This window comes from Penicillium psychrosexuale (genome assembly GCF_028828465.1).
Source record: "Penicillium psychrosexuale strain IBT 29551 chromosome Unknown utg000003l, whole genome shotgun sequence".
Classification (NCBI taxonomy): domain Eukaryota; kingdom Fungi; phylum Ascomycota; class Eurotiomycetes; order Eurotiales; family Aspergillaceae; genus Penicillium; species Penicillium psychrosexuale.
Genome location: NW_026643188.1, coordinates 3,220,393 through 3,247,156, shown reverse-complemented (window position 1 = coordinate 3,247,156; position 26,764 = coordinate 3,220,393). Strand labels below are relative to the sequence as shown.

Sequence of the window (26,764 nt, the reverse complement as noted above, 5' to 3'; positions counted from 1 at the left end):
TAATGATAGGACCATGTAGTGAGCTAGTTCTCTCCTCCCTTATCTTTTCTTTGTTCTCCTTTCTCTCTCCTGTCCATTTCTCTCCGTAGGAATCATACGCACAATCTTTTGTCCATTGACATCCCCTTGTGTGGCAATCCTTAGATATTGTTTCATGGTCATTTCACGATAATCTCATATGATAAATCGTATTGGGGACCATTCGAAATTCCGATACTTGAGACTGGATATCATTCCGTTTGATACGCAACTTCATCGCCGCCCCCCTCTATCATTATAACCTTGATATAAGTGAGCAAATTGAGCCGCCACCAGTGATATTCCTGAGGTGCTAAATTCCTCAGTACTGCCTCTCGGTCAACGCTGAAAATTGGAGTGATGAGCCATCTATATGGTGACAGAGATGGTGCACTGTTTGCTCGCAGCCTGGTTGCTTTCTTCGCACACTTCGCCGCCTCTAGTGATTGGTCTTTTGAACTATCACCGCCCAGCAGCGATGATCCGCTTGGACTGGAGTTCCTATCCCGCCATCCAGCTTTCCCCCCGCACATTGCTACTGAAGGGTGTATACCCCTTCTCGACAATTACATAGACCGGGCCGTTTCAGTGTTCGAATCACCCAGTGATATACGATTGACGCCTCCACAATACAATTTGCCGCCGGCTTCAAGTATATATGACATACCTCAAGCCCCGGTATTCACTATGTCACAGTCTATGGAGGATAATATGCAGGCAGGCCCCCCGGGGCCGAGAGAGTTGTGCCAGATAGCTTCAAACTGCATGCTGTCGGCTTTTAACATGAGAAATGCTGTCAAGGGCGCCAAAGACAATCTCATGCGCACCGCCACGGACCGCCCGAGAATTCCTAAATCGTCCATCGTTTCTAGTGCTGAATACGTGTTCGCTACCGTTATGTTCGGAGGACTCTGGTACTTTTACGCCAGTCATTCTTCGGTCAAACCAATTTTGGACACCTGGTGTTCATGGCTCAATGACCGGGTTCCCGGTGCTAGGGCACCGCCAATCACGACTATTCCTTGGCTCGGCTCTACTAAATCGTTGTTCACTGCCGATACAGAGACAGATATTCTCGCGACTTTGTGGACTTTCGTGACCCGCGGTGCTGGTAATCTCCAACCTACCGGGTATCAGGCCAGCTTCTCTGAGTTCTATTCAATGATGGCGCTGCGAGCAGGCGTCAGTTTTGTCGCTTGCGATGGCACGCTAGTAGTCGATGTTGCTGTCGTCGTGCAGACAGTGGCCCAGATTCCAAATCTAGGGTATGATGGTATGACCGGGGACCAAAGGGGAGCTGCGATATTTCTCAATGGCGGTATGGGCAAAGCTTGGGCTGCTCGCTTTCTTGCAGCCGTCCGTTGGTATACCATCTGCTCTCCTAGTGCGATGGGATTGAGCGCAATAGCGAGCGGCTTATATGCATACACATCAAAACGCCATGGACCCGGTTATTGGAATTACGTCCGCCCACGACTCATCTGCATGCAGGGTCATACGTCCAGCTTTGATTTACCCGTATGTAACCCCAGCTTTTGGTACGATGGCGGGCTTGAAGGGTGTCGGCCAGCGCCGCCCCATCCTTGCAGTCACCGCCCACGCCCGATATACAACTCCCCTCTAATTGATGCCATCAACGCTGTGTCTTCAATTACAGAGTGTGAGACTTATGGCCAATGGCGCTCCCAGATTGATACATCCGTTGCCAGTGTGGATAGTTGGCTGCGTGACCTAGCAAGCCATGGTGAGAGCGATGTCTTGCTCCGTGCCACAGCAGGAGCAGCCCCAAGCTTCATTAATCTGTTATCTAGCACCCTCGCTGCTGAGCTGGAATATGATTGATCTCCTTGTGTGGAAGTCAATGATTTGATGGAGTAAATCAATTGAGAATTGTCGAGTTGTCTACCGTTTCTTAATAGTACTCCTTAATTTGTAAAGCCCTTCCTTCGCACAATATAATAGTCGAATATACAATTAAAATCTTAACATATATCATACCTGTGACATAGAGGAAATAGAGTTAAGCATTCAATGGTCTATGCAGGTGAACTGTGGTATGAACCAATCGCTGCCCTCCTATTGGCTGTCTTTCTTCTGGATATATAAGGCGGTAACAAATCCACCGTCATCTAATGAATTTTTTCCCACTTTCTTCCCCAACACCTACTGTCAAAATGGCACAACACGGAATAAACCCAGAACTCCTTCCCATCAGAATTTCTGCAAGGGCTTTGACTCCAACACCCAATACTTCACGTCTTGATCTCCTCTATTCCACTGTGGAAGCCACCATCCAAGATGTGCAAACTCGATCTGAGGCTCACCCAGACCTCATTATAATTACTGGTATCACAACACAGGAAGGTCAACAACGCTGGGACATGCTAGACGAAAATTTCGAGTCGAACGGGATCCGAAAGTGCCTCGATACGCGCACTAAAACCTTGAATATCAAGCTATGAGTCCTGGGCAGATATACTAACAACACACTTATCGCTCTTCAACGAGGTCGAAATTTACGTTGCTGAGATCATATGGCGCTTGCTCCGGGTCAGAGATAAGACCTTATTGTTTATTGCTTTCTGGGACTATAATAGGACCCCGAAATAAAAATTCAGTTGATTCTTCCTCCTCTTTCCCGCCTCCTTTTTAGAAGCCCAAAAGACGTCGACGGCGACAATCTTCCTATGCTTTGTGGCGTCAACAGTCACACTGCTATATCATGGTAGGGTGTCGAGGTGCGGCAGTGCTTCTTATCCCCCTTTGGCAGCTTAGAATTGCTGCTTGGTAGCCTGAGACCCTTGCGCCCTACAATAACCTGGCGAAGCCGCCGTCCACAGCTGCCACCGAACCAGTCACGTTCCTTCCTCGACCGACTGCCTACGTCAACCGAGAAGAGATACTAGCCAACCGAAATATCGACGCTCACTCCTTGCCTCGAAATTGTCTACAGCAAGTTCACATCGATGTTTACTACGGGATATGCGCGAAATCTCGATCGGGAGGACTTAGTGATGTCACTGGTGGGCTTGATCAGACGAAGCGAGATATATCAGCGATGTCGCAGGCCGCGCTCACTAACCGGAAAGGCAAAGGAACAAACCGGGCAATATCTCGGGTATGCGCTGTGGGGTCACTCTCCGTCGGCTGGAGACTTCACTCCGATGGCGAGGGCTGAATGCGAAAATAGAGTCATACGACTAGTGGAGACGCTTGAACGGGGGAAACTGCCTGCAGTGTAATCACAAAAGCGCAAGCCGGAAGACGTTCTACTACCGTGGAAGCGACGCTCTCAGTTCGAAGCTGTGGCAATGCTCAGGAATTCCTGTTGCGACTAAGACAAATATAGATGTAATTCCACATTTATGCATATTTAGATAGGAAACAATCCAAGCACTTGAACTTCGGTTATGTATCCCTCGCTTTTGTTTGGCATATAGCTCAGATTGTCTTAGTCTTGCTAAGTCTCCGAAACTGGGACCTTGTGAACCAAATCGAAGGAGGTACGAAAACGATCCCTCACATATGATAGTGGGCTATGTCTTCCTCGCTGCTCCATACTCGTACATGACCTTCTAGCTTGAAAATGGAGCGAGAGCCATTTAGAGGATATATAATTAGAGTCTTTCCTAATCGAGCGGGGTGATGCTAGATGCCGATTCTAATTTTAATTTAGCCGACAAGGATAGCAAACGCCAACTGAGCATAAAGCAAACAAAGAAACAAGGTAGGCTCTAATCCCGAGTCAGGCACTAACGCATAACCGACCGATCACCCGGGCTCCTGTCGTTACCTTTCACCATCGAAACGACCCAACAAGTCATACTACTCCACGGGGACAGGAATTATAAGTCCGGGCACTGCCTAAGTGCCTAACTCATTCAAGCAAGAGACTTCTGACCCCACCTACGTCATTCTAAAAAGCAAGACCCATGTAAATTAGTAAAGTATTGATCGGACCAATAGAGAAAAGAGTAAGTAATATCACCTTACATGGCGAGGAAGGATTGGTGGCCTTATCACGAACTATACTCTTGGCACACCGGAATCATGCATGGATACACCTCCGGTGACACGAGTCTAAGTTGTTTTGGGCGGGCAAAAAGCAAACAATTTGGATTGTCCAGACCTACAGGGTACATGCTGAAAGAAATGTAGTTAGTAACGATCTAGTCGGGTTGGCCTTATGCAGAGGGCCCTTTTGGGATGCCTAAGATTGTAATATTATGTTACTATGCTACAGAGTTCTATACCGCTAGGAAATTGGTTCTAGAAGTAATTCTTGGCAATGACACCTAGAATCCTTATAATAGACAAAGTGGAAGCTCAAATGTCAGAATCATGCAAATAAGGTTGGACAGCCAAAATTAGCCCGAAATGAGAAAAAGAAATAAAATAAAATAAAATAGCCGGAGACCCAAGAACCGGGAAATGGAAATGACAAATACTGCATGTGTAGTTATATGCTCCCACCAATCTGGAGTAATTCCTCCGACGGTACGGAGTAGGTATATAATCCGATAGTACTCCGTACTATGCAAGAGGCAGAGAAAGGACCCTCTCTATCTCCCTCTAATGGCTCGGCTTTAGACCAATAACCACATTTCAGATCAGTCATTTCGCCAGGGACAACCCTGGTTGCCTGCGAGATCCGATGATCTGCATTCCTTCATGCACGATCTCTGATCTCGTGAATGGGGGTCTCAGGGCATGGCAGGTATGACGGTCGGTTAGAATGCCAATTTCTTTCTTTTTTCTCCGTTTCTTAGTTAGTTTCTGAGTCCGGAGGACCTCGGTTTGAGACTTTTATTAAATTAGACTTTCGAGTTCCGATTTTTCATGCCAGATCTCTGCAGAACGGCGAATCAAAGTGAAGTCTCGGTAGATCCAAAGCTTTGAGGCGCTCCGTTCCGATCGGGAAATAGTTGAATTTATTTAATTCGAAAGGGATCTTCCTGGTGATGGGTGGATCGACTGGGCCTAAAGGACTTACCTTAGGGCCCGAGGTGACTGCAGTGTTAGGTTTTATTAACCTTTGAACTAAATAGACTCGGGTGTCAGATGAAGATAGGGGTTGGATGTATATACGACACAATATGAGTCTTGCATTTAGTACATTTAGTTTACTTTCTAGATTGTTTTAGGAAGCTGTGCAATCACAAAAATCACCCAAAAAATGAATCCATTATCCCGCGTTGATTGGCTGACTAGCACACTCAGCTTGCATTTAGCCTTAGTCCAGGGATCCCCAGACATGACAGATTTGCGCCATTATTGAATTCTCAGAATGTGACTAGTTGCTAGAGCGGGTCTGTTAGTGCCGTGTGTGTGTCAAGCTGAGAAACTGCTCCAGAATATAGTGGTCCAGATTACATCGTATGGACGCGATACGCGAGTCCTAATTAGCGCAAATCTCAATTTACGATCGGTGACATGCGAATCCAAGTGACTAAAATGCAACGCACCTGGGAGATATCATATGCGAGTGTATTTTCACTCCAATCAGATCAACAGCCACCCACTCACCAACCCAGTGCATAATATCGTGAAAACAGGATGGGGAAAAAAAAAAAAGGAAAACACCATAGCGGGTTCTCCGGGTGATCCTTGATCTGACATACGGTGACAGGAAAGAAATGCCAAAAAGAGACCGAAAAAAGGCCCTAGACGCCACAAGCTCTCGAAGGAAGTGGAGATGCAAATTGAAGAACCCCTAGGCGATCTATCCCTGTAAGCCAGCACCAGCCCCTCTCCCTTTCCGGTTGGTCGATCAACCACCGTGCCCACCGATGAGAGGCTCAGGCAATCTACGATCGATCCGAGGCGTCACCTCTGCGGTTTCTGATTCGTCCAAATTAAATCCAGAACCTGTCTGTCTTTTGTCCCCACCGGCTTAAGCTCTTCTCGGAACACGATCTTTTTGGAACCAGTGACAATTCTGCTTGAAGCGGCGATCTTTTCCTACGATTCGGTGGAAGATCCACCTGGGACGCTTTTTGGGTCTTACGCGAAAGGCTCTCGATTCTGCTTGTTATTTCCTCTTCCATGGTAGTGGATGTTCCCTTTTCGATTTCGCCACGAACTACTCCGTACTCCGTAGTCCGTACCGAGTGCTGAATCTCTTAAATCCCCAGAAAAAGCAAAGTGGAGGTGAGGATTTAATATATTAATTACAGACAAATACTTCACTTGGCCTGACTCAGGCACGAATGCCCCTGTCTGAACATGCAACCTGTCCTACGTAGTTGTACGGAGTATATTTCTGTTAATTGTTCTTTTATACATTTGGACTTTCAAGTCCCCTGTAATCGTATACTGTTCATCTTCCTTAATTTGTGTCCCAGGACCTTGGAATATCTCTTTTTCAGCGTATGTAAATGGCAATATTGCCCGCTTATAAGCACTGGCCTGGCATGGGATCTCGAATTTGACGTACACTAGTGAACCACGTCTTTTTGAATTTAATTATTCGATTTTCAATATTCCTCAAACTCCTTTACCCCGAAACATCCAATCACAACATCGGGACTCCTACAATAACCTACGCTATATGGAACCGGGAGGAGTTCGTGAGATAGATCCTGACGCTAAGACTATTCCATTGACAGACTCAAAGAAAGACTCTATCTGTCAACCTTAAGAATCCCGCACTTGTCTCTTGATTTACGCCCCCTTCTCCGCTCCGCATGCCCTTGACACGGAGCGCTGGTCTCTCCGACTCATGTACCCACCAAGCCCACGATCGTCATTTTTCGGCCCCCCCCTGTTCTTACTTTCCCATGGACATGTAACAGCTGGATATGTCTTTTTATTTTATTTTAATTTGAATTTACTTTGATGTAGATTTCGGGGCCACTTTTTTTTAGTTGAAATAATGTACGGGGCCCTGCATTATTTGAGAAACCGCATTTCCATCTTTACCCTCATTCCCCAACCTTGCATATAATCTTGGCCTTTCTCTTTTTTATTTTACCATGTCAACGTAAAATCAGCCTGCTTTCCCTGGTGAGTGCTTCTTGGATACGTCCTTCTTCCCTTTTACCTTGCTGGAGAAGCCTCGAACTACAAACTCGTCTGATATTCATTCTGACTGTCGAGTATAGTTCTATTTTGTAATACATTGTGAAACTCATCCGGACACTTCTATCCTTGTCCCTCCCCAAATACCTTGTCTATGTCACAGTCCCATGAGGTAGACGAACATACCAATATGGCTATTTCGTATACAACCCAGTCGTCGACCGGACACCCTCACCAAACCCTCCCCTCATTCAGAGAGGTAAGATATAAATCGCTTTTAGAAATACAACATGGAATCAAGATCTAATCTCTCTCAGCTCCTCCCCGCTCACCTCCACGATGAAATCGAATCTACCTCCCCATTCTACACCCCCCGCCACTCACAAGACCGCCCACCCTCAAGCCACGAAATGGCCGACCCCCGCTCAATCTCATATGGCAACCAACCCAACCAAATCCCCTACGAATCCCACCGCGAATACACAGTCTCCCGTGGGCCAGACCACCAACCCCGCATGCCGGATCCCGGCCACCACCACATGCATCTATCCGAGAACGCATCCCGTGGGCCCAGCCCAATTCTCCCCCCTATCCGCGACCTGGACTCCATGCCCGGTCGAGCAATGAACCCGTCCGCCAGCAGCGGGTATTCTGAGCGGCCCCCACGCTCCGACCCCTTTATCGCGCAGGAATATCGCCAGCCCGCGCCGACGGCAGCCATTTCTGATCCCCGCGGCGAGCACTTTACCCAGCCCATCATGCATCCCCAGTCGCCGTACGGACATCCTGCTATCGGGTATGATGAGCAGATATCGCCGCAGATGATGGGGCATGGGCAGGGGAATTTCGGGATTATGGGCGATCCGATTGATCCTAAGACGAAGCGGAGACGGGGGAATTTGCCCAAGCCTGTTACGGATATTCTGCGGGCTTGGTTCCATGAGCATCTTGATCATCCTTATCCCAGTGAGGAGGATAAGCAGATGTTTATGACGAGGACGGGACTTTCGATAAGTCAGGTGAGTGCTTCTATGACTAGGGACTGGTAATTGGCTTGTTTATGGCTTTGCTAATGCTTTGGTTGGACAGATTAGTAACTGGTTTATCAATGCTCGGAGACGACAACTTCCTGCGCTGCGGAACCAAATGCGCAGTGGTGCGGATGCGGAGTCTCAACGACAGTCGCCTTTTAGTGATGTCGATGAGCACATTCCGTCTCCTCGTCACTAGAGTGCGATGAACCTGCACCTGGGGTGTGACTTCGATTACGGCCTTAATTTTTTTCTCTTTCTGTTCATTCTTCAACGTTCCACGGCATTCGCAACGTCAGCGTTTTATTCACTTTACGACTGGGAGGCTTTTATATTATTTCTCCCTACCATTTACGAGTCACGGGGTAGGATACGGCGAGCTTGATAGACTGGCTTTTTACTTTCTTTTTCCATGTGTTTTTTCAATGGCTTGCTTTGTTTCTTTCTTCCTTACCTTCCAGGTCTCTGGAGTTCACTCTACATGTCGCATTGCCGTCCGGTACGGAGACTTTGGTCAGACATTATATTTTGATACCCTTTCTTTGGTCGCGTTTACCAAGCGGGAACTTATTATCAACCGGCACAAGAGGTATACGGCAAATTATGGCATTGGCAATCCATCGCACCATTTCTGTGATTTGCTCTACGTGTTTTTTCCCTCCATGTTACACCGCATTTCCATGAGTGCCACTGGACAAACCCCGCGAAAATTGCATTACTAGGCGTTTAGAGGAATACTCGACTTTCAAATCATAACATTTATTCTACATTCTACTCTGGTTCTATCGCCTCAATACTGATCTGAAATGTCAAGCAACACGGAGATACCGCGCAACCCGTCTCCACTTAGTCTCCATCATCGCGACTAACCTATCCATAGTCTGGCTCGCAACCCGTGGAAACCTGGATCTTGCCTTACCTGCGGCTCATGGCACCACTTTTTTTCTTCGGGGCTGATATCTCCACGGTATTGCGAGCCGGTGTGGACTGAGATTGCTTTCTATTTACTCTATGCATATATGGATACGTATGCAAAGTACGGAGTAGATATCCAAAGTATCTAGACCTCTCAAACATATTTTTCTCTCTCAATCTATACTTTTAAACACACTCAGAAAATATTTCGATCGAGAAATCATGATTTTTAGACTGGGGCTACGCGATCCATGGTTTGGACTATTCAATCAATCAATTCCAAATTGATAGACTCGTAAACTAGTGGATATTATTCTAAAACAGTACATGTACTCCGTACTCCACCCGGGCTGTCAAGATCGACCCCATTTTTGGCTTTTCCCTCTGTTACCGAACCTCAACCTCATTTCAAGGTTCCTGCCACGGTCTATGTTCTTTTTGACTTTCTGGCAGCGCTTGAGTTCAGTCCGCGCGGTTACCGAGAGGTGAGGTTGCATTGGATTTTGCGTTTCTAGAATTGTGGAAAGTATCAACTTTCAAGGTTCTGAATAAATTCCAAATGACGTGAACTGACAGCTGCATGGAGTCTCATTTAGACTTCAGCTTTTCGGTCCCTCCGTTGAGTCCACATATCTACAATCCACCGTGCCATGAATTCAAAATACGGTGATGCTGCCATTATATTACCAGTATCGACGTCGTACACACCTAATAATAGAGAAACAGCTCCTTCCCCCTTTGGCATAAATAGCAGTAGCGGGTAGCCACGTGACTAGCGTGTGTCATGTGGTCACGTGGTTGGCCGTGCTGTCGTAGAAACCCCGTAGCACTTCTCTAAGAATTGTTCATACAGTGCTACGTAGCATGGGCTTATTACAATTTAGACAATTCTACACTGCTAAATCCTACTATAATAAGGAAGAAGCAAGTCACAGTGTCAAAGGCTGATACTGGAATAACCGCATGGAATTTACTTTTACTCCGTGCCGGCCACGTGAGCCCAGGGTATGTTCGGCACTCCTTTCCCTTTGACAGCCCCGAGGCATTAAATACCAGACTTAATTTCGATGTGGGGTTGAACATATGATTAAACATTTACAATAATGGGATGCTGAATATTATTTATTGGCCCTTTTATCCGATCGAGACATATCTGAATCAAGTGCGGTTGGAACTGAGACAGGTGCAACTCTCTTCCAATCACATCGCATTACTAAAATATCGTACCGACAACACAACTAGTAGACAGATCTGTTAGGGAGGTTTTTAGATTTCCCGAGCTGCCCGAAGAACACAATTATGGGGTCCTGACATGACCCCCGAAAACTTACCTGACTGCCGATCTTGGGCTTCGGCCATCTTCTTTGCAGCGGTGGGTACAATATCCGATGTGGGTTCTGCCATCATACCTCTAAATTGGAGACGTCAGTGAGGGGACTGCGAACTCATATTGTAAAAGTGATATCCAACGCATCGAATGAAAAGGGGAAGGGGCGGGTAGAAACAAGATTAGGGAATAGATATCAAACGCGACCATATCTAGAATGCACGATGTACCTCAACATCATAAAAAGCAAAAACCCAGAAGAAGCAAGCATGCTATACGTCTAAAATACAAGACTATACGAACCCCGTGACCCAGTCCCACATAGGGGGGGCAGCGGATATGCAAGCCACTGGCACAACCTTGGAAACCCCAGCATCCAGCACTCCGTATATCCGGCGACCACGACTCGTCGATCTAAAACAAAACGCACTCGACAAAGTCGTGCAGCGTACGCCGTACATACATACAGCCTACAGCTTTTCGTCGATCTCGACCGAATCACAGTCCATGGAAACCTTCACCCCCTCCCTACCTTACGGTTGGACCTCCCTGTCACTTATCTGCTAACCGAAGCCCAAGCAAACCCCGTTTCTGCACCTCACGCTTTCAGATTCCGTTTTCACCCTCATTTCCTCGCGAGTACGATACAACCCCGTTCGGTGTCCCATCCGCCCCCACTTAGCCATTCAGTAGCCAAATACGTGCATCCGACCCGTCATATAGCGGTGAAATCGACGTCTGACACTTCGTTACGTGCAAGTGCAAGTGCAAGTATGCAACCATACTTGCAACCTTGGGACTATATAGGCAAGTACCATGCATGTGCTGTGCTCCGTTACTCCGTACATCGTACATACATGCTAGGTGCTTGCTACGTATGTGTGCGTCTTCTCTTCTGCGCTGTCATGAGCGTTTGGGCCTCGACCGGGAACGTGCATGTCGATCCCAACGACGTCCCTGCTTAATGAGGGAGGAGATGTGTGCTTTTAGTTCCCATCGGCTGTGTCAACTTTGGTTTTCGTGAGCTGTCTCATGTCAGGATTTGGGTTGTGACGATCGCGTGTAGATCGATGGATGGGTTCGTGCGAGCTTGAGTCTCACCGTATACTCCGTATACTCCGTATACTCCGTAGGACTAGGACGATGTCTGAGCACATGTGTTGTACTCCGTACTTCATACATCTTTGAATAATTGGATCGGAATACGCGGAGCAGTATAATATGTGATATGATTTCATCCGATCACATATTGGATGTTCGTCCTCGCGTTGAAGTGGGAATTAAAATTGAAACCGCAGCCCTTGATCTGGCTTGAATCATGGCATATTATTTGTTGATAATTATTTTTATTTTCCTCCTACAAGCCGGCTACGATGATCTTGATTTAATCATGTCTAAGCTTCCAAACTTTGAATCTTTAATTTCCAGATGAATGATCGGCAAACCCACCCACTGTACACTAATTACTCAAATCAATAGTGCCGTTTAGTCTGGCCGTGGTGGTATTTTTGACACTTGCATTCTCCATTTTTCAGGGATCTTCGTCCGGGTTTGTTTTTATTTGTGAACTAGGTTGTACTTCGTAGACGAGATAGATAGTAGCTACAAGAATCGACGATGTATGAAAACTCTTTCCTCGATGCTATGAGCCAGGTATTATTATGGGCTTATATAGAGTCTGTCTAGGTACCACTAGATTCTATACTGCTTGTTCGTTTACGATGAGGGTATGGCTAGCCGCGTTCTAAACTGGAATTTGCGATTAACATGTCCAGGTCCCTACGTAGATAGACTCTTGATTACGTTGCATGGCGCATATAACTACTAATCCCAACTAGCAGTGAATGCTGCTATGTACTTCGCACCTCTTGTGATATCGAAAATGATATCTGTAGTATCAAGTCACACCTTCATCTGTGTGTTACCATTCTCTTGTAGCCGCCACAGTTCTGCAAGGGTGGATGCAAGTAGTAAATAAGTGCATTGGCTAGTTCTTATGCACAATTTTCAGGCCTTAGTCGTGCGTGCTGCACATGTAATGCCATGAAGAAATACGAGAAAATATATACAAGATGTCAGGTATCAGGTATATCGCCTAAGGTATTCAAGAGCCTGCGCATCTCATTTAGGCACAGCAATGCACAGTTCTTACAATTACCGTTAGACTACTCTAGTATTAAGCGTGGCATTTGGCCTACCTTCTGATAGAGGACTCTATTCTAGTGGATTGCCTATCTAAATACCTTGGTCTGTTGGCGGGTAATTTCAGACGGCTGGACTTCTGCTCGTAAACACCTGCTAGTAAAATATAACTTCCCTTTGCACTTTGTGGTATAACCGTGAGATATTCTATGTTTTTAGGACTCGGATCTGGGTGGTCTTTTTTATTCTTTCTTTTGATCTTGACTTTGCTACTATTCTTGAGCTTTAGTCAAAGTAGCCGTGTATTTTGCAATTAAAAATGAGAGATTGGAGGTATTCTTCTTACGTAGGTAGACTGTGATCGTGGCGCAGCAGGCAAATAGCGATTTCAATATCGAATATCTAAAACTATTGGAAATTTCATATTCGTGTGCCTACCTTTGTTATTCTCGGGCTATATCATATTGGGCTTGATGGTTGTCGTTCGCCAAAACTATTTTCGAAAAATGGCTGTATTGGTTTGGCTCAATATACCTTACCATCGCTCTGTTACTACTTCTGGCTCTTGTAACAACGAGGCATAGCTCATACCATTTTCCTGCTTTCAAGACAAATTTGATGCATTTAGGGCTTTCACTATTCCTATGCAGTTTGTAGACCTCCCTTTCTTTCTTGTTCTCTTCTCACGGGTAGCTTGTTGTGTTGGCAGTCTCTTTATCTGGCTGCAGAGATGTTTCTTCTGGATTCTTTAGGATGAGACCTTTGTAACTTTATATGAAGATATTTAGAAAGCTTGATGGCAGTAGCTAGATCATCTTCTTCCATCCATCTGACACAGTTTATTATCATCTTTGGTTGAGCATATCTCTTCTCTTACGCAGACCTATACGTACGTCAGAATTTCTTTACGACTGCATGTTGAACAAAACTGCTTCGAGCAACATGTTATGCGGCACCACACTGTGTAATATAGAAGGGAAATGGTTTATTAATAGAGATCTGCTGGGTGGAACGTCTCGTGAGAGTAAGCGACAGGTGTAGATTGAGATGAATAATGATGGACAAGGAGGAGAGGAAAAGGGAGGAAGGACGAGACCAGCTATTCTATTTAGTAGTGGGATCTGGCCACCCAACATTTATGTCCTTCATTGGATCCTGCATGATGTCCAAAACTAGGGTTCAATCATGTTTTCTACGCAAGTTTCATGTTCCACTAGACTTACCGTGATAATTTCTTTATGAACACGTTCTTTTGGGTCTATACAGAAACATCTTTCGGCTTTTGCTGTTATGGCAGCTTCTCGTCGTAGAATTATTTCTACTTGTTTGGATGTATAATATATTCAACATATAGCGCCCATGTATATATTTCCTATTAACAACAATCCTCCATAAATACATTGGTCATATCCCCACCATATTTGGATATACATTGGCATTCTACAAAACTAGAAATATGTTAACTTTTATGCAGTCACTAACCTTGTTTTCATAGAAAGATCATCACCACTGGTCAGAGTATACAACCGGATCAAGAGGCAACCAACCCAGTTCATCATACAATGTGATAAACACGCCCAAAAAAACCGTGACATTTACAGAACGTAGGGTTACTCAATCAGACGCAAAATATCAACGCTACAAGCCTTGTTTGGTAAATACGTGTAGCAGCTCGTTCAAAGTCACGTGCAAAATAGGCGTGAGTAGGCGGGTCCCACAAGAATTCGCTTATAGCGCACATTTCCACCAAACTGTTCATAACAAGGCCGGCTGGCCCAATGGCAAGGCGCTTGACTACGAATCAAGAGATTGCAGGTTCGATCCCTGCGTCGGTCACTTCTTTTTTGGGATTTTCTTTTACTCAGGCTTCGTAAAAGGCTAGAAAAATGTTGTTGCGATCGCATTTTTGTTAGGGAGATACCTGACAATGCTCTCTTTTTTGTTTCCGAGTCTGTCATACATACCACAGTGCCAGAGAAGCAAGGCAAAATTGCAAGGAGGCGATGAGAACAGAAAAATAGGAAGACAAGACGCTCGTAGTCCCAGAGAGAAGGGGTCACGCGCAGCAGGCAGTTAAATGACGAAAAGCCTAATATACAAGGAGACTTGTAGAAAGAAATGCATCGAAGCACGGTACCAGCATTGGGAAATTAAGCCGAGCATGTGAAAGCAGCGATCTTAAATGAGATGAATGGCGAGTCTCCTAATCAATATTCATCATCAGCTGCAATGTACACGTGTATACTGTGGACTGCACGTTATAGTTAGACATAATCCAACGGTTTCCCAAGCACCCAGGCGGAGACGCAATCTAAAACAACTGCAAGCATCCACATATTCTCGACATACATACATACTCCGTACATATTCAAAAACTCAATTTCCAAATCAAGACTTATCCCGCGGGTAGCCTGAAAACGCCCCGGAGCTTTTAGAGCTAGATAAAAGCTTCGGCTCTTGCGACACTTGGTCGATAACAGGGACCGGAGTCCCGGGGTTCCTAGGATCCCGGGAGTCCTTCTGTCAATGCTAGCAAGAAAATCCTGATCCGGAGATTATGTCCAAGCTTAAAGCTTATGCATGTGAAACAAGGCATATATATTGCATGTTGGCCGTATCGGGATGCTATGTTAAACGGAGTGTACAACTAGAATAGTGCATTTGGACAAAAAGCTATAATGCGCGCTAGCTTTAGACACGGTGGGTCGGGTCGAGAGATCTACATCACAAAGATGTGCACGTAGCTCATGTCTCTAAACAAGATAGGAATATCTAATAGTCAAACGGTCCTTATCTCTGAGCATGCATACCTATTCCCTGCAAGTAACTACGTCGAGAACCTTGTCTGCATCGAAAGTCGCCTAGCTTGCGAGCTCTCGGAAAATTAGATCCAAGTTGCGTGGTTTCATGGCAATTGTTTATTGGAGGATGGTCAGACAGCCCTGCAAGGAAGATGCAGAGAAGCAAGAAGGAATAGGAGGGGAACTTTATGTCAGCCAATAAGACGTTGGTATGTGCAGCTTGATCTGACTGCATTGCCTTGTTGACCCCCTCGTCGATGCATCACGCTCATAAAGAGTAGTAAGAGGGGTTGTGGCTTCCTGTGGTTTCCACCCGCGCGCCGCGACTGAAGGTTTGCCACTGCATTGCTGTGCCGTCAAGAAGCGAGCGATATACTTTCTCAGTATCATTACCCGAGACAGGTTGATGCGATCGGCGTTCTGTAGAAAGATCTTCTAGAATCTACAACATCGAGGGTTGCTTCTCCCAACTTGAGAGATAACAATATTGTTGAGAGCGCATCAACGCGACGATCGTGGTTATGTTGTATTTGCCACTGGGTCTAGCACTCTATTTACCTCCTATCAAAGCTGGACCTATACCTACACCCTTGTCGGTGATTTCAACCCACATCTTAGCCGTTCGAGGCGCATCGCTAAATCTCTGGGCATAGCTTGACGGGCCATTCCGGTACGCTAAATTCAAAATTTTACCTAATAATAAACTCGATATAGCTCGCATAATGGAGCTTAATCAAGAGTCCCGATAACGAGCCAGGCCGAGGTGAAAATGTCGGCTAGGCCGTTGTCAAGGCTGTGGACCTGGGGGCCAGCCAACGGGTCGACTGTTACCCCAGAGTTCAACGAGCCAAGCAAGCCCAATTCAGCATTTGATCAGGATCATAGTACGTTATTCGCGTATTAACCAATTTGAACTGACCGCTTCTTGATCCGGGATTCCCGCGTCCAAGACAAAAGAGCACTAAGAATCGGAACGGTCGGGAGTAAATTCCTTTGCATGAAAGTTATATTGCACTTGGATAGAGTGGATCATTCAGAGCCAGGGAAAAAGATGCCTCGGATGATCTCCGCGGGCGACTAATATATATTCTTCCGCATTGCCACTCACCGTTGCGCGATTAGCAATTTTAGGATATATTGGAACAATTGCTAGGGTTGCATTCTGGGCTGGTCTTGAAATTTGATTAACGAGGCCGATCAAGGACGTTAAAATATATTCTTAGAAGATTGAAGTTGATCTTAATTGCAGTGCGATCGGCGCTGTCAATGATATGAATGTGATATGATACCATCCTCTGGATTTTGATTTAGCTGAAACTAAAACAGAATTAAAATGGAGAACGGGGCAAACGAGATTCGCCTATGAGATCCAAGAAAAAGCAGCCAAAGGACGGCTGGAAATGCCATATCTCGAGGCTAAATAAGAAGGGTATTAAATGGCAGGATAGCCGTTGTTAAGCGGGCCTGGAAAGTTACAAGGTGACATTGCTGCGATCCCCAAGCCTGATAGCCATTTCCCTTTGAGACATTGCACATGCGAACCAATTATTGCCGAGTTATCGTTGTGTGCCTGTTGTCCCTCCCCACCCTGCATCCTCAACTTCCCCCTTCCCCCCCCCCACTTAGGACGAATTGAACGAGAGGCATTGCCAAATCATACAAGGTCTGCCCTTCTTATGCTAGACCTTTGTCTAGATCAGGATTATGTCGGAAGTCTCCGAGCAAGACAAAGACGCAAAGAAGGAGTTGCATTAGATAGGGAAAAGGGAAAGGACCCCACGATAACCTCGGACTGGTGAAATAAGACGAACAAGTCAAGAATCAAACGCAAAAGGACGTATGGAGTATAGATCGGGCCACTCAGCCCACTCCAACCCCCTCTCCTACGGTTCTCGTCGGAGAAACTGGGCCAGGGGAATTAATACGACATTATCAACCCCTCCTCAAAGTATGCACCGACAATCGCTGCCTTTCTAGAAGCCGGCGGGAAGTTTTCAGATTGGTGGATGCATATTCGATTACCCCAGGTCCGCCATGGTCCGCTAGAATCCGCCATGAACGGGATGTACCTGCGCGGATTCTACGATATCGTCAGTAATCGGCCTCTTGTCGCAATTGGCTAAAGGCCCTCACCCGGGCTAGTGCTCTAGTGACCCGCTATTATAAGGCTTGGATCTCCCTGATAGACATGATCTTCAGGTTTCTGATTTTGGGCTTTTGCTTAAGGGTCCAATTGTTGATCAGCCTTCTCTTCCTACTCTCCAACTTCTCATCTTTCTTCCATCATACATAGATGATCCCCTAAACAGTACCTACATACCTTCAATACCCACAGTAACCATCCAACACCCAATACAATGACGAGAACCGGCCCTACAATTAATCCTATCTCGTGGGACACCAAGCCTATTGTCCCGGATAATGGCAGCAGAATTGACTCGGTCGCGTGTCAAGATGCGAGGCCAAAAGGGCGCATCCGACGATCAATGACTGCTTGTAATACCTGCCGCAAGCTGAAGACTCGCTGTGATGTCGATCCCCGTGGTCATTCTTGTCGTCGCTGTTTGTCACTTAGGTTTGTTTGGCCCTTTTATTCATGCGGTGGACCTTTTTGCTCTTTTTTGGAGTCTGCCGTTTCCATATGCTGATTATTGTCATAATAGGCTGGATTGCGAGCTCCCGGAGACAACAGAGCGGTTCCAGGACAATGCATCAACCTGGTCTGACGCCACCGCTATACCATCGATCGAGGAACGGCTTGTCTCTCTCGAACGAGGCATGGGGGAGATGATCCATCTGATGCGGCAGATGGTGAACCGCTCCCCCAGCATGCCCTGCAGCCCCACCTTACAAACTAGAAACCACAGCATAGATGGAATATCTTCAAGCGATAGCATGTCCTCATCTTTCCATCCGCTCAAGCCAGCGCAACTTATTCGAGACCTGCAAGCCGAGTGCTTCGGCGAGAGAGATCAATTATCAGATGCCGACATCCTCGGAGACATCGTCACCCAGGGCATCGTAGATTCCAAGCTTTCCATGAAATTGATTGAACTGTGTGTCTGATTGTGTGTTTGCCACTGGAATTCCCTGCTAATCATCTCGCTAGTTTTGTCGAATATTTCGGCCATTGGGTCTCAATAAATCATTCGTCTAGCATTCAACGGTCAAATACACTCCTTTTCAACACTGCATGTCTCTTGGCTTCGCGTTATCTGCCTGGTCTACCACAACACACTGTCCGCGATATCTCACTTTGTGTACAACATGCCGTGGCGAAGGTGCTGTGGAAGCCCCCGCCCATGACGAGCGATATGCTACAGGCGTTGACATTGCTCTGTCTATACTCCACTTCCATCCACAAAGAAGGACTGATGGACGACTGGTTGCTGAGCGGGATCTCAATCAACCATGCGCTCATCTCATTTAACTTCCTGAATACCTTGCCAGGAGACCGTTTAAACCCAGACGAGCTACTTGCCCAGTTGCGTCTGTGGAATACACTTTGCGCAACCCAGCTACAGTATGTTCTGTCTATAAAAACCGTCGGATATACGATCTAACACCACCCAATAGCTCCGCCCTCGCAAACGGCCGCACCGTCAATATCCAACAACAATACATCGACCAATGCCCCCGAATCCTAGAATATGCAGCCACCACACCAGAAGACGGAAGAATTGTCGCAGAAATCCAACTATACCGCATCGCCCTCCGACTTCAACACAACCAGCACCGCCTCCGATTCGCAGAACCCGAATACGAAGAACTGGAGCGCTGGAAATTGGAATGGGCACATCTTCTAAGTACAGCAGCCCTACTATATGCACATCAAATCCAATCTCAATCTAACAACACCCCTACAGCCACCAGCGAAGACTCAACGCTCAACCTAAGTCTCTGGTTCTGCCAACTCCTCCTCCACCGAACAGTCGCCCGCCTCCAACCAGACAGCGAGCGCCTCGTCCCAGAAATATGCGGCACCGCCCGCCTAATAATAACCCAATTCCTCCAAACGCGCTTCACCTCCGCACCCGCATTAATCGACCACGTCTACTTCATCGTCGGCTACGCCGCGCTCACGCTCTGCGACTACACGCTCACCGACCCGCTAATCAGCCAAGTCCGCGGCTTCCTTCTGCACCTCGCCCCAGGCGGCGACAACCTCTCCTACCGGATCGCGTGTATTGTCGGCGAAGTGCAGCGGCGGTACTCGGAGGCGAGTGTTGTTACTGCGGGGTCGCATTCGTCGTCGCCGGTTGCGGAGGTCAAGAGCATGCAGATGTTCGGTCCGTCGAGCCATCATCGTACCGGCATGGATATCTCGCAGCTTATGTCTAGCTCTGAGGGCTTAGATTCCCTCGTTGAGGGGTATAACTGTCTCGAGCAGATGATGCCTGGGTATGCGGCTTCACAGCCTGCGTTTGAGGCTCCGGATTTGTTTCATCATTCTCCTCCGACTGGTGTGACTGGTGGGGCTATGCCTATTGGTCTGGTGCCGAGGGCATTGCATGATTGGTGATGGGATTGTGGGCTTGGCCTTTTGGTTCTAGATTATTGGAGTTGGTGTATGTTAAGTTGATATCGGTTAGGTTTTTTGGGGTTGGGTGTTGTGTTTTTTCTAGCGCAGGATCGTAACAGCAAAAGCACAACTGAATGAAAATAGTCATGACTTGTTCGAGGATTCTTCGTTTCGTAGTTTTATTGATTATAGTAAATCTTATCTATGGATGGATATGGCTTAGATGATTCATCATTTAGCAACTATTTCAATACATTCTCCATTCTCCATTCTGTCATCGATACGATGTAAACACCAAATTAATATGATATAAAGTTCATGACCTGACCAAGTCATTAGACACATCCCCCTTTGGCAACGAAGCACAAGAACTATAGATGGTGATTGGAAAGAAGAAACATATATCTCGTGCGGGCAGTTTAGCCTCGACCCGACCACCAATACCTCGAACACGAGATCTACGACGAACACAGAGTTGAGCACTCAAGTAAAGAGGTGGGCAGTAAAATCCTGGGCTCTCCACCTGCCATAGCAACAGACACCTCCCCACTATCACCGGCAGTAACACTAGCGCAGGACACAACCTCCGTCAACTCCTCACCAGCTGCGAATCCAGTATCAGGAATTGAAGCCGAGTACTCTGCACCTCCTGCACCAAGATTGCTCAATACAGTGATTATCTGCCCGCCGTCAAAGCCCTTCCGCATGGCGATGGTGGTATCGTCTTTGTAGATTGGGTAGTTCTGTGAATATTGAGTAAGCCATTTATGTTCTTTTATTCCTTCCTTCCTTCAGACAGGGAGATAAGCATATACCTGGTAAATAGTATAGTTGGTACTTTTAGCAATCGCCTGGTTTCTAGCAGCATTGGCCGTTGCAATGAGCTTGTACAGTTCGCTGTCAGTGTTGAATCCAGACAACCATATAGCCTCGCGATTAGCTGGGTCTTCGCCACCATTGTAGTGCTGTTCCTGTCCGGCGTAGATAATAGGAATGCCGTCTGCCATGATGGTGAATGTGGCAGCGTTCTTAGCGAGGGCAATGTCGTCGGTGACGCTGGGTTCCGGAAAGAGAGATATTAACTTCTAGACATACAGAATGGAGCAATTTCCGTTGCTCTTATTGAGTTTTCACTTACGAGGCAAAACGAGGGTTATCATGGTTCTCCACGAAACTCCCGAGAAGGGTTGAGTCCTTGCAGGTCGATTTCACCGTGTTTATCATGTTGTATAGGTCGGTCATGCTTCCAGAGGTCGATTGAAAGGCACTGAGGAGTGGGTAGTAACTATTCTCAATTAGCTTTTGGTTCTCTCTGTGTATCTGGTAAATTTCATGGATAAGCGGGATCGCACATTGGGTAGTTGAGCACTCCGTCCATTACCTCCTGGTATGGACAGGTATAATCAGCGTCACCATCAAAGACCTCGCCCACGCAGTAGACGCCGGCGGCTTTATTATAGCCGGGCCAGAAATCTTTCTGGACGTGTTTGACTGTGTCGACGCGGAGACCGTCGACTATATACCAGTTAGTCTTCGGATATGGCGATATATTTTGCCGAAGTAGGGAGTTCTAGAGAAGACAACTTACTCGAGTAATTAGAGACCAAAGATCCAACCCAGTCATACCATATGTCCTGCACCTCGGTACTCTCTGTATCCAGATCCGGCAGCGAAACATTGTCATCCCCAAGCCAGCAGTCTTGCGCCATGGTATCGTTGCTGTAATCGGTGATTGTGCAGTAGGGGTGGAAATACTTCGCATCGTTGAAGGGGTTGAATTTGGTGTAGTCTACGTCCGCGCCTGCGCCATCGTAGCCCTTTTTATCCAATACATGTCAGTTTCAGCCCGCATGATTGGGGGCATAGACGGATTAACTCACCATGTGGTTTGCTACTACATCGACCATGAGATACATGTCACGTTCATGCAAAGCCGCAGCGAGGGCCTTGAGATCGTCTGCAGTTCCGTAGTTCGAGTTAAGAGCATAGCTAGGGTCTGTAAGCATGCAGGTCTCAAGGACTGTCGTTTCTGCTTTGCGATACTCACATGTCCTGCTGCCAGTATCCGTGATAGGCATAGCCGTACGCAGTATCCTCGGTCAATTGACCAGTCACGGGAGTGATCCAAATGGCTGTGAAGCCCATTCCTTGGATATAGTCCAGCTAAGCGATTGATCAGTTTGATGATAATAGGTAGTATTAGAGTATTACTGACCTTGTCGATAATTCCTTGCCAGGTTCCGCCACAGTATTTCTACCCAGTGAGTACGGTTAGCTCTATCTCAATGTCACATAGCCGATATATAGATAGAAACCGACTCTATCACTGGTATCACAGGCAGCAGTAGTTGAACCATCCGTTCGGGCGAATCGATCAGTGAGCATGAAGTAGATCGACTGTGAGCGCCATTCATCTGGAGTCGCAGCAATGGCAGTGCTAACCAAGCTGGCAAGCCAAGCAAATCGTGCGAGAACCATCTTCAGCACTGATAATCAATAGGGAAAGAGAGGAAAGTCGTTCAGCAACGGGAGATTCCAACAAAAAGCGCTGCAAGGGACTTCATATAAATATTCTATCAAAAGCCGTGCATATAGCGACAGACGAATAGAACTACCGGAGACCAACAACCGGAGACCAATAACTCGAAATCGGACTCCGAGAAGGAGTATAACTTAAACCAATAGACGCTAAAAGCCCAGACGAAGATCTTCACAGATGCTTCTACTTAAATCAGAAGTAAATCCCTCTAAATGCCCGTCCCTAGCCACAGCCATATCCAAGATGAAACTAGAAAAGGAGAGAGAGAGAGAGCTGCGAACTCCGTATGGTCAAGAACTCCGTGATTAATTGAAAGATCATCTCCCGAAACAAAAATCCCATAGTCATCCTTCACATATAATTCGTCAGGTCCCCAGCCCTGCCGGAAAAAAAGCAAAGTCACAAGAGTATGCATGCATAACCTTGAAATTATTAGCCCGGATTACAAGGCTAGCGCATGGCATGTGCGAAATTAAATAATCCCTGCCGAAGCCCCTGACGCGGGCTTTGATCGAATCAGCGTGCGCAGGAACTTGGAGCCCAAATTTGCAGGGACGCGGGGGGCGGAGATGGGGTTGCAGTGGCTTGTCGGCTCGTTTGAGATGATGTCGATCTTATGAACTCGGGGTTTACTCGGGATGCTACTGGCCTTAGGAGATGCTGCTAGGATGGTTTAGGCTTATACTCCGTATGTATAGAGGCAATGCGAGTATATTGTAGTGTGAAATGTGATGACAATCAATATTTGGGCTTCATAACTCGGCCCGAGACAATCTGTGGATTTTTGAACAGCCTATTTGTGAATGCGACCGCGGGGGTGTTGTGTCTTCAGCTGAGTGAGCTTACGGAGTCGCCGACACTATAACTAACAATGGGCGCTCGGTCTTTTGATAATAAGGAGCCCGGAACAATCGGAAGATATTGCGAACGGAAAAGGTATGTACTAAACTTGAAACACGTCCATTATGTAAAGATTGTCCAGCGTGTCGAGGGATGAATAAATGAATGTGATTGCCATTAGGATAGACTATAGAAAAGACAGCAGACCTACCACTCCAAAGTCCAGTTCTCACTGAAAGCACCGTCCTTGGTCAACTCCTCCAAACCACAAACACACAACACATGTGATGTAGCATTATATTCCACACCAGAAGCTGGGACAGGTCTACCGTTAAGTTTAACAGTGCCAGGTGTCTTAGAAACACCGAGAACAGTAACAGTAGCGAGAGGATTCGACTCTTCCCAGGTACCTTTCGCCTTGGCACTCAAGCTGGACCCCTTGACCTTGAAAGTAACATCAAGCGTGTCATCCGGAACATTGCTCTCTCCGTCATCGAGATACAACTTCCCAGAGGCAGCTCTACTGCCACCGAGCGCGACAAGCAAAGACCAGGGCGTAGCACGCGCCTCCTTTGTAGTCAAAGCCGGGTCCTGCATCGGCAAGACGCTGCCTCCACGCACGAAAACCGGGATATGCCCGAGCGGAGCGGGGATGGTAGTGTTCACACCTGGCTTTGCGTCCACGGCTGTCTGAGTGTACCAATCGTACCACACCTCACCGTGCTTGAGGCCCGGGAAAACGCCTTTGACGGAGATAGCTTGCGGCGCGAGCACTGGGATGACCATGATTGAAGGGCCGAGGAGAAATTGGGTGTCAACTGCGGCGAGGGAGGGGTCTGTTGGGAACTCCCAGGCCAGGGCGCGCATGACGGTGGAGCCAGTGGTGTGGGCTTCGTGGAAGAGGGTGTAGAAGTAGGGGAGAATTGCGTAGCGGATATTCATGGCGGATTTGGTAGCGGCTGTGACAGATTCCCAGATATAGGGCTCTTGGGGGATTGCGGAGAGAGTGTTGTGGTTGCGGTAGAAGGGGAAGAAGGCTGATAGTTGCATCCAGCGGTTGCAGAGTTCTTCGTCGGTGTTGCCGTTGAAGCCGCAAGTGTCGACTCCGAACATGGGGATTCCGAAGAGGGAGAATGACAGGGCTTGTGGGATAGAGAAAAACATATATGCCCACTTAGAGGCATTGTCACCACCCCAGTGGCCGGCCCATTTACCGGAGCCTGCGAATGTTGAACGGCCGATGATGAAGGGTCGCTTCTTTTCATCGACCTTCAGCAGGCCATGATAAGTGGCGTTAAGGATTTGGTGGCCGAAGAGGCTGTGAACGTCATATTCTTGGACTCCATCGGAGTGAGTGGCGTTTGGAGACACAGCGTGCGAGCTGAGGTCGTGGCCATCTTGGTCATGATTGATCACATATGGCGGGTAGTTGATGTTGCGTACTCCCGCAGTGGGTGTGGTCCGCAGATAAGAGATGGACGAAGAGGCAGAACTGCTAGTTTCGGCGGCAGCAGCCTGGCTAGATGACGCTGCAGATGCAGATGCAGCCTCTGTCTTGTTTCTGAGCTCAAACCCTTCCGGATAGTCATAGATCACGTTGCCAGGCTCTCCGGGCAGGGAGAACGAGGGGTGCGCTGGGTTCATGCTAAGATTTCCAGATCCACAGCTACCAACGCAGAAGGAAGAAACCTCACTCATATCAATCCAGATGCCATCAACGGCTATTTTCTTGTTCCAGGTAACGATTTCGTTCGCCCAGAAATCGCCTGTCTTAGGATTGTGCCAGTCGGGGAAGACAGTGTAGCCGGGCCAGACAGCGCCGATGTACTCACTTCCATCGGGATTCTTTAGGAAGACGTCATCTTTGTGTCCGCGGGTGTAGGTATCATAACTCAAGATAAGTCAGCTTTGCTTCTCTAGAACAGACATAGGGGAACTTACGCATCGGAGGCGTTATTGGGGTTTGGAATGTAGATAGCCGAGTCTATAATCGGAACATAATGACGGCCACTGCGGTGCAACTTATCTAAGAACACCTCACCCTCACTGTAGGGATAACGATATTGATCATTGTCGAAGTCGCGGTAACCATGCATATAATCAATGTCATTCCTAGTCATGTTAGGACTTGAACCATTAAAGGCGCGGTGAGTCAATTTACCAGATAGTCTCGAGCGGGATTTCAAACTTCTCAAAGTCGGAGACAACTTGTTCAAGTTCCGTCCAGTTAGTGTAACCCCAGCGGCACTGGTGGAAGCCAAAAGTGAAGTACTGCTGCAATGCTGGCAAGCCGATGGTGCTCAACTGGTAGTTCTTGGTCACATCCGCTTGGCTAGGACCAGAGTAGAAAGTGAGATCAATGCTACCTCCCAGGGTGCGCCACTTTAGGCCCTCAGGGTTCATGACGATTTCCTGACCGTGGGCATTTCTAGAGAAGACACCGTGCGAGAAGGAAACATAGTCTTTAGACGGATCAGCCTTGTCACTTGCAACGAGGATATGGTGACCCTCGTTGTTAACCTCATAGTAGCGAGTGTCTAAATAGAAAGGATGGGAGCCGTAAATATTGCTGTATAAAAGTAGTCAGAAACAAAGAGCAGTACAATCGAGGGGGAAAATATATTTGGGGAATGTGACTCACTCATCAATAGGGTCAGCAATATCCGACGCATAGAGAGTCAAGGTGAGATTGTTCAAGAGGCGCAGCTGCTGGATGTGCTCTCCAATGCCATACAAATTATAATCTTTAGGCAAGGAAGTAATAAACTCAACAAACTGGTCCTCAAATACCAAGACTGAACCAGTGGTATCGAAGACGACATCACGGGTAGCCTTGCGGGTCACCTTGAAATGGAAGGATGGCTTATTCGACCAGGTGATCTCAAGATCACTATGCGTCTTTGAAGCATGAGGGTCGGAAGTGGGTCGGGGAACGACATGCTCATCCAACATGAACCAGGAATAGTTAGAAGAATCGAGATAAGTCGGGACAACCTGGACGTTGAGGCGATCATTGGCGAGGTACTCGATGGAAAAGTTCAGCGAGTCAACATCGGTTCCGTATACATTGCATGGCTTTCCGGCTAGCGTCAGGGTAGCGGTCAATCCACGAGCCGATTCCTTGATGTCCGATGCCTTGTACCCGGGACAAACCGACTGCGCATCGACGGCTTCGGGGTCATCAATATTGGCGATCTGCTGTACGCCAACATCTGCGCTAGCGGGAATGGTAAACTGTGTGTATTTTCCCGAAGAAGTCGAAGAAGCAATATCAGAGTGAGAGGCTGGGGCCGTAGGGGCGGATTTCAAGAAACCACCATAGGCTGCTGGCAAGAGCCAAGCACAGCCAAGAAGCTTCTTCACGCCAACCATAATAACCACTTCGCTAGTTTAGTGGTCGACCGGGGCTATTTTCGTCTCAGATATTATGCCAGCTCGTTTTTATAATGAGCGTAGCCAGTTAGTTATAGCACTGCAAGTACACAGGAAGTTGCGGCCCGATGATATGCCGTGACCGAGTTTCAGTTGATTCTCCACAATCACATACTTTGCCTTGTGGCTGAATGTTTTTGCGGGGTTGGTTAATCTTCAAGCGCTAAAGAAGGCTGG

At 47.2% G+C, this 26,764-nt stretch overlaps 6 protein-coding genes across 6 annotated transcripts; 4 read left to right on the top strand and 2 right to left on the bottom strand.

Moving 5' to 3' along the window:
- Nucleotides 1-705: 705 nt before the first annotated feature.
- N7518_005114 (uncharacterized protein) lies at nt 706-1,860 on the top strand (the record flags this gene model as incomplete). The annotated part of the gene is made up of 1 exon (XM_057186041.1): nt 706-1,860. The coding sequence occupies one exon, from the start codon at nt 706-708 to the stop codon at nt 1,858-1,860; it is 1,155 nt and encodes a 384-aa protein (XP_057042811.1).
- Nucleotides 1,861-2,192: 332 nt separating this feature from the next.
- Nucleotides 2,193-2,480, top strand: N7518_005113 (uncharacterized protein; the record flags this gene model as incomplete). The annotated part of the gene is made up of 1 exon (XM_057186040.1): nt 2,193-2,480. One exon carries the CDS (start codon nt 2,193-2,195, stop codon nt 2,478-2,480), a length of 288 nt encoding a protein of 95 aa, XP_057042810.1.
- A 4,712-nt stretch (nt 2,481-7,192) lies between these two features.
- N7518_005112 (homeobox domain-containing protein) lies at nt 7,193-8,268 on the top strand (the record flags this gene model as incomplete). The annotated part of the gene is made up of 3 exons (XM_057186039.1): nt 7,193-7,297; nt 7,356-8,057; nt 8,128-8,268. The coding sequence occupies 3 exons, from the start codon at nt 7,193-7,195 to the stop codon at nt 8,266-8,268; spliced, it is 948 nt and encodes a 315-aa protein (XP_057042809.1).
- A 9,343-nt stretch (nt 8,269-17,611) lies between these two features.
- Nucleotides 17,612-19,776, top strand: N7518_005111 (transcriptional regulator family TF; the record flags this gene model as incomplete). The annotated part of the gene is made up of 4 exons (XM_057186038.1): nt 17,612-17,829; nt 17,918-18,310; nt 18,364-18,777; nt 18,831-19,776. The coding sequence occupies 4 exons, from the start codon at nt 17,612-17,614 to the stop codon at nt 19,774-19,776; spliced, it is 1,971 nt and encodes a 656-aa protein (XP_057042808.1).
- A 458-nt stretch (nt 19,777-20,234) lies between these two features.
- Nucleotides 20,235-22,254, bottom strand: N7518_005110 (alpha-amylase; the record flags this gene model as incomplete). Its single annotated transcript, XM_057186037.1, has 9 exons — nt 20,235-20,519; nt 20,592-20,832; nt 20,915-21,061; nt 21,129-21,291; nt 21,365-21,593; nt 21,657-21,765; nt 21,824-21,939; nt 21,992-22,030; nt 22,096-22,254. The coding sequence occupies 9 exons, from the start codon at nt 22,252-22,254 to the stop codon at nt 20,235-20,237; spliced, it is 1,488 nt and encodes a 495-aa protein (XP_057042807.1).
- Nucleotides 22,255-23,362: 1,108 nt separating this feature from the next.
- Nucleotides 23,363-26,527, bottom strand: N7518_005109 (glycoside hydrolase family 31 protein; the record flags this gene model as incomplete). Its single annotated transcript, XM_057186036.1, has 4 exons — nt 23,363-25,046; nt 25,097-25,267; nt 25,317-25,724; nt 25,797-26,527. 4 exons carry the CDS (start codon nt 26,525-26,527, stop codon nt 23,363-23,365), a joined length of 2,994 nt encoding a protein of 997 aa, XP_057042806.1.
- Between the last annotated feature and the right edge of the window lie 237 nt (nt 26,528-26,764).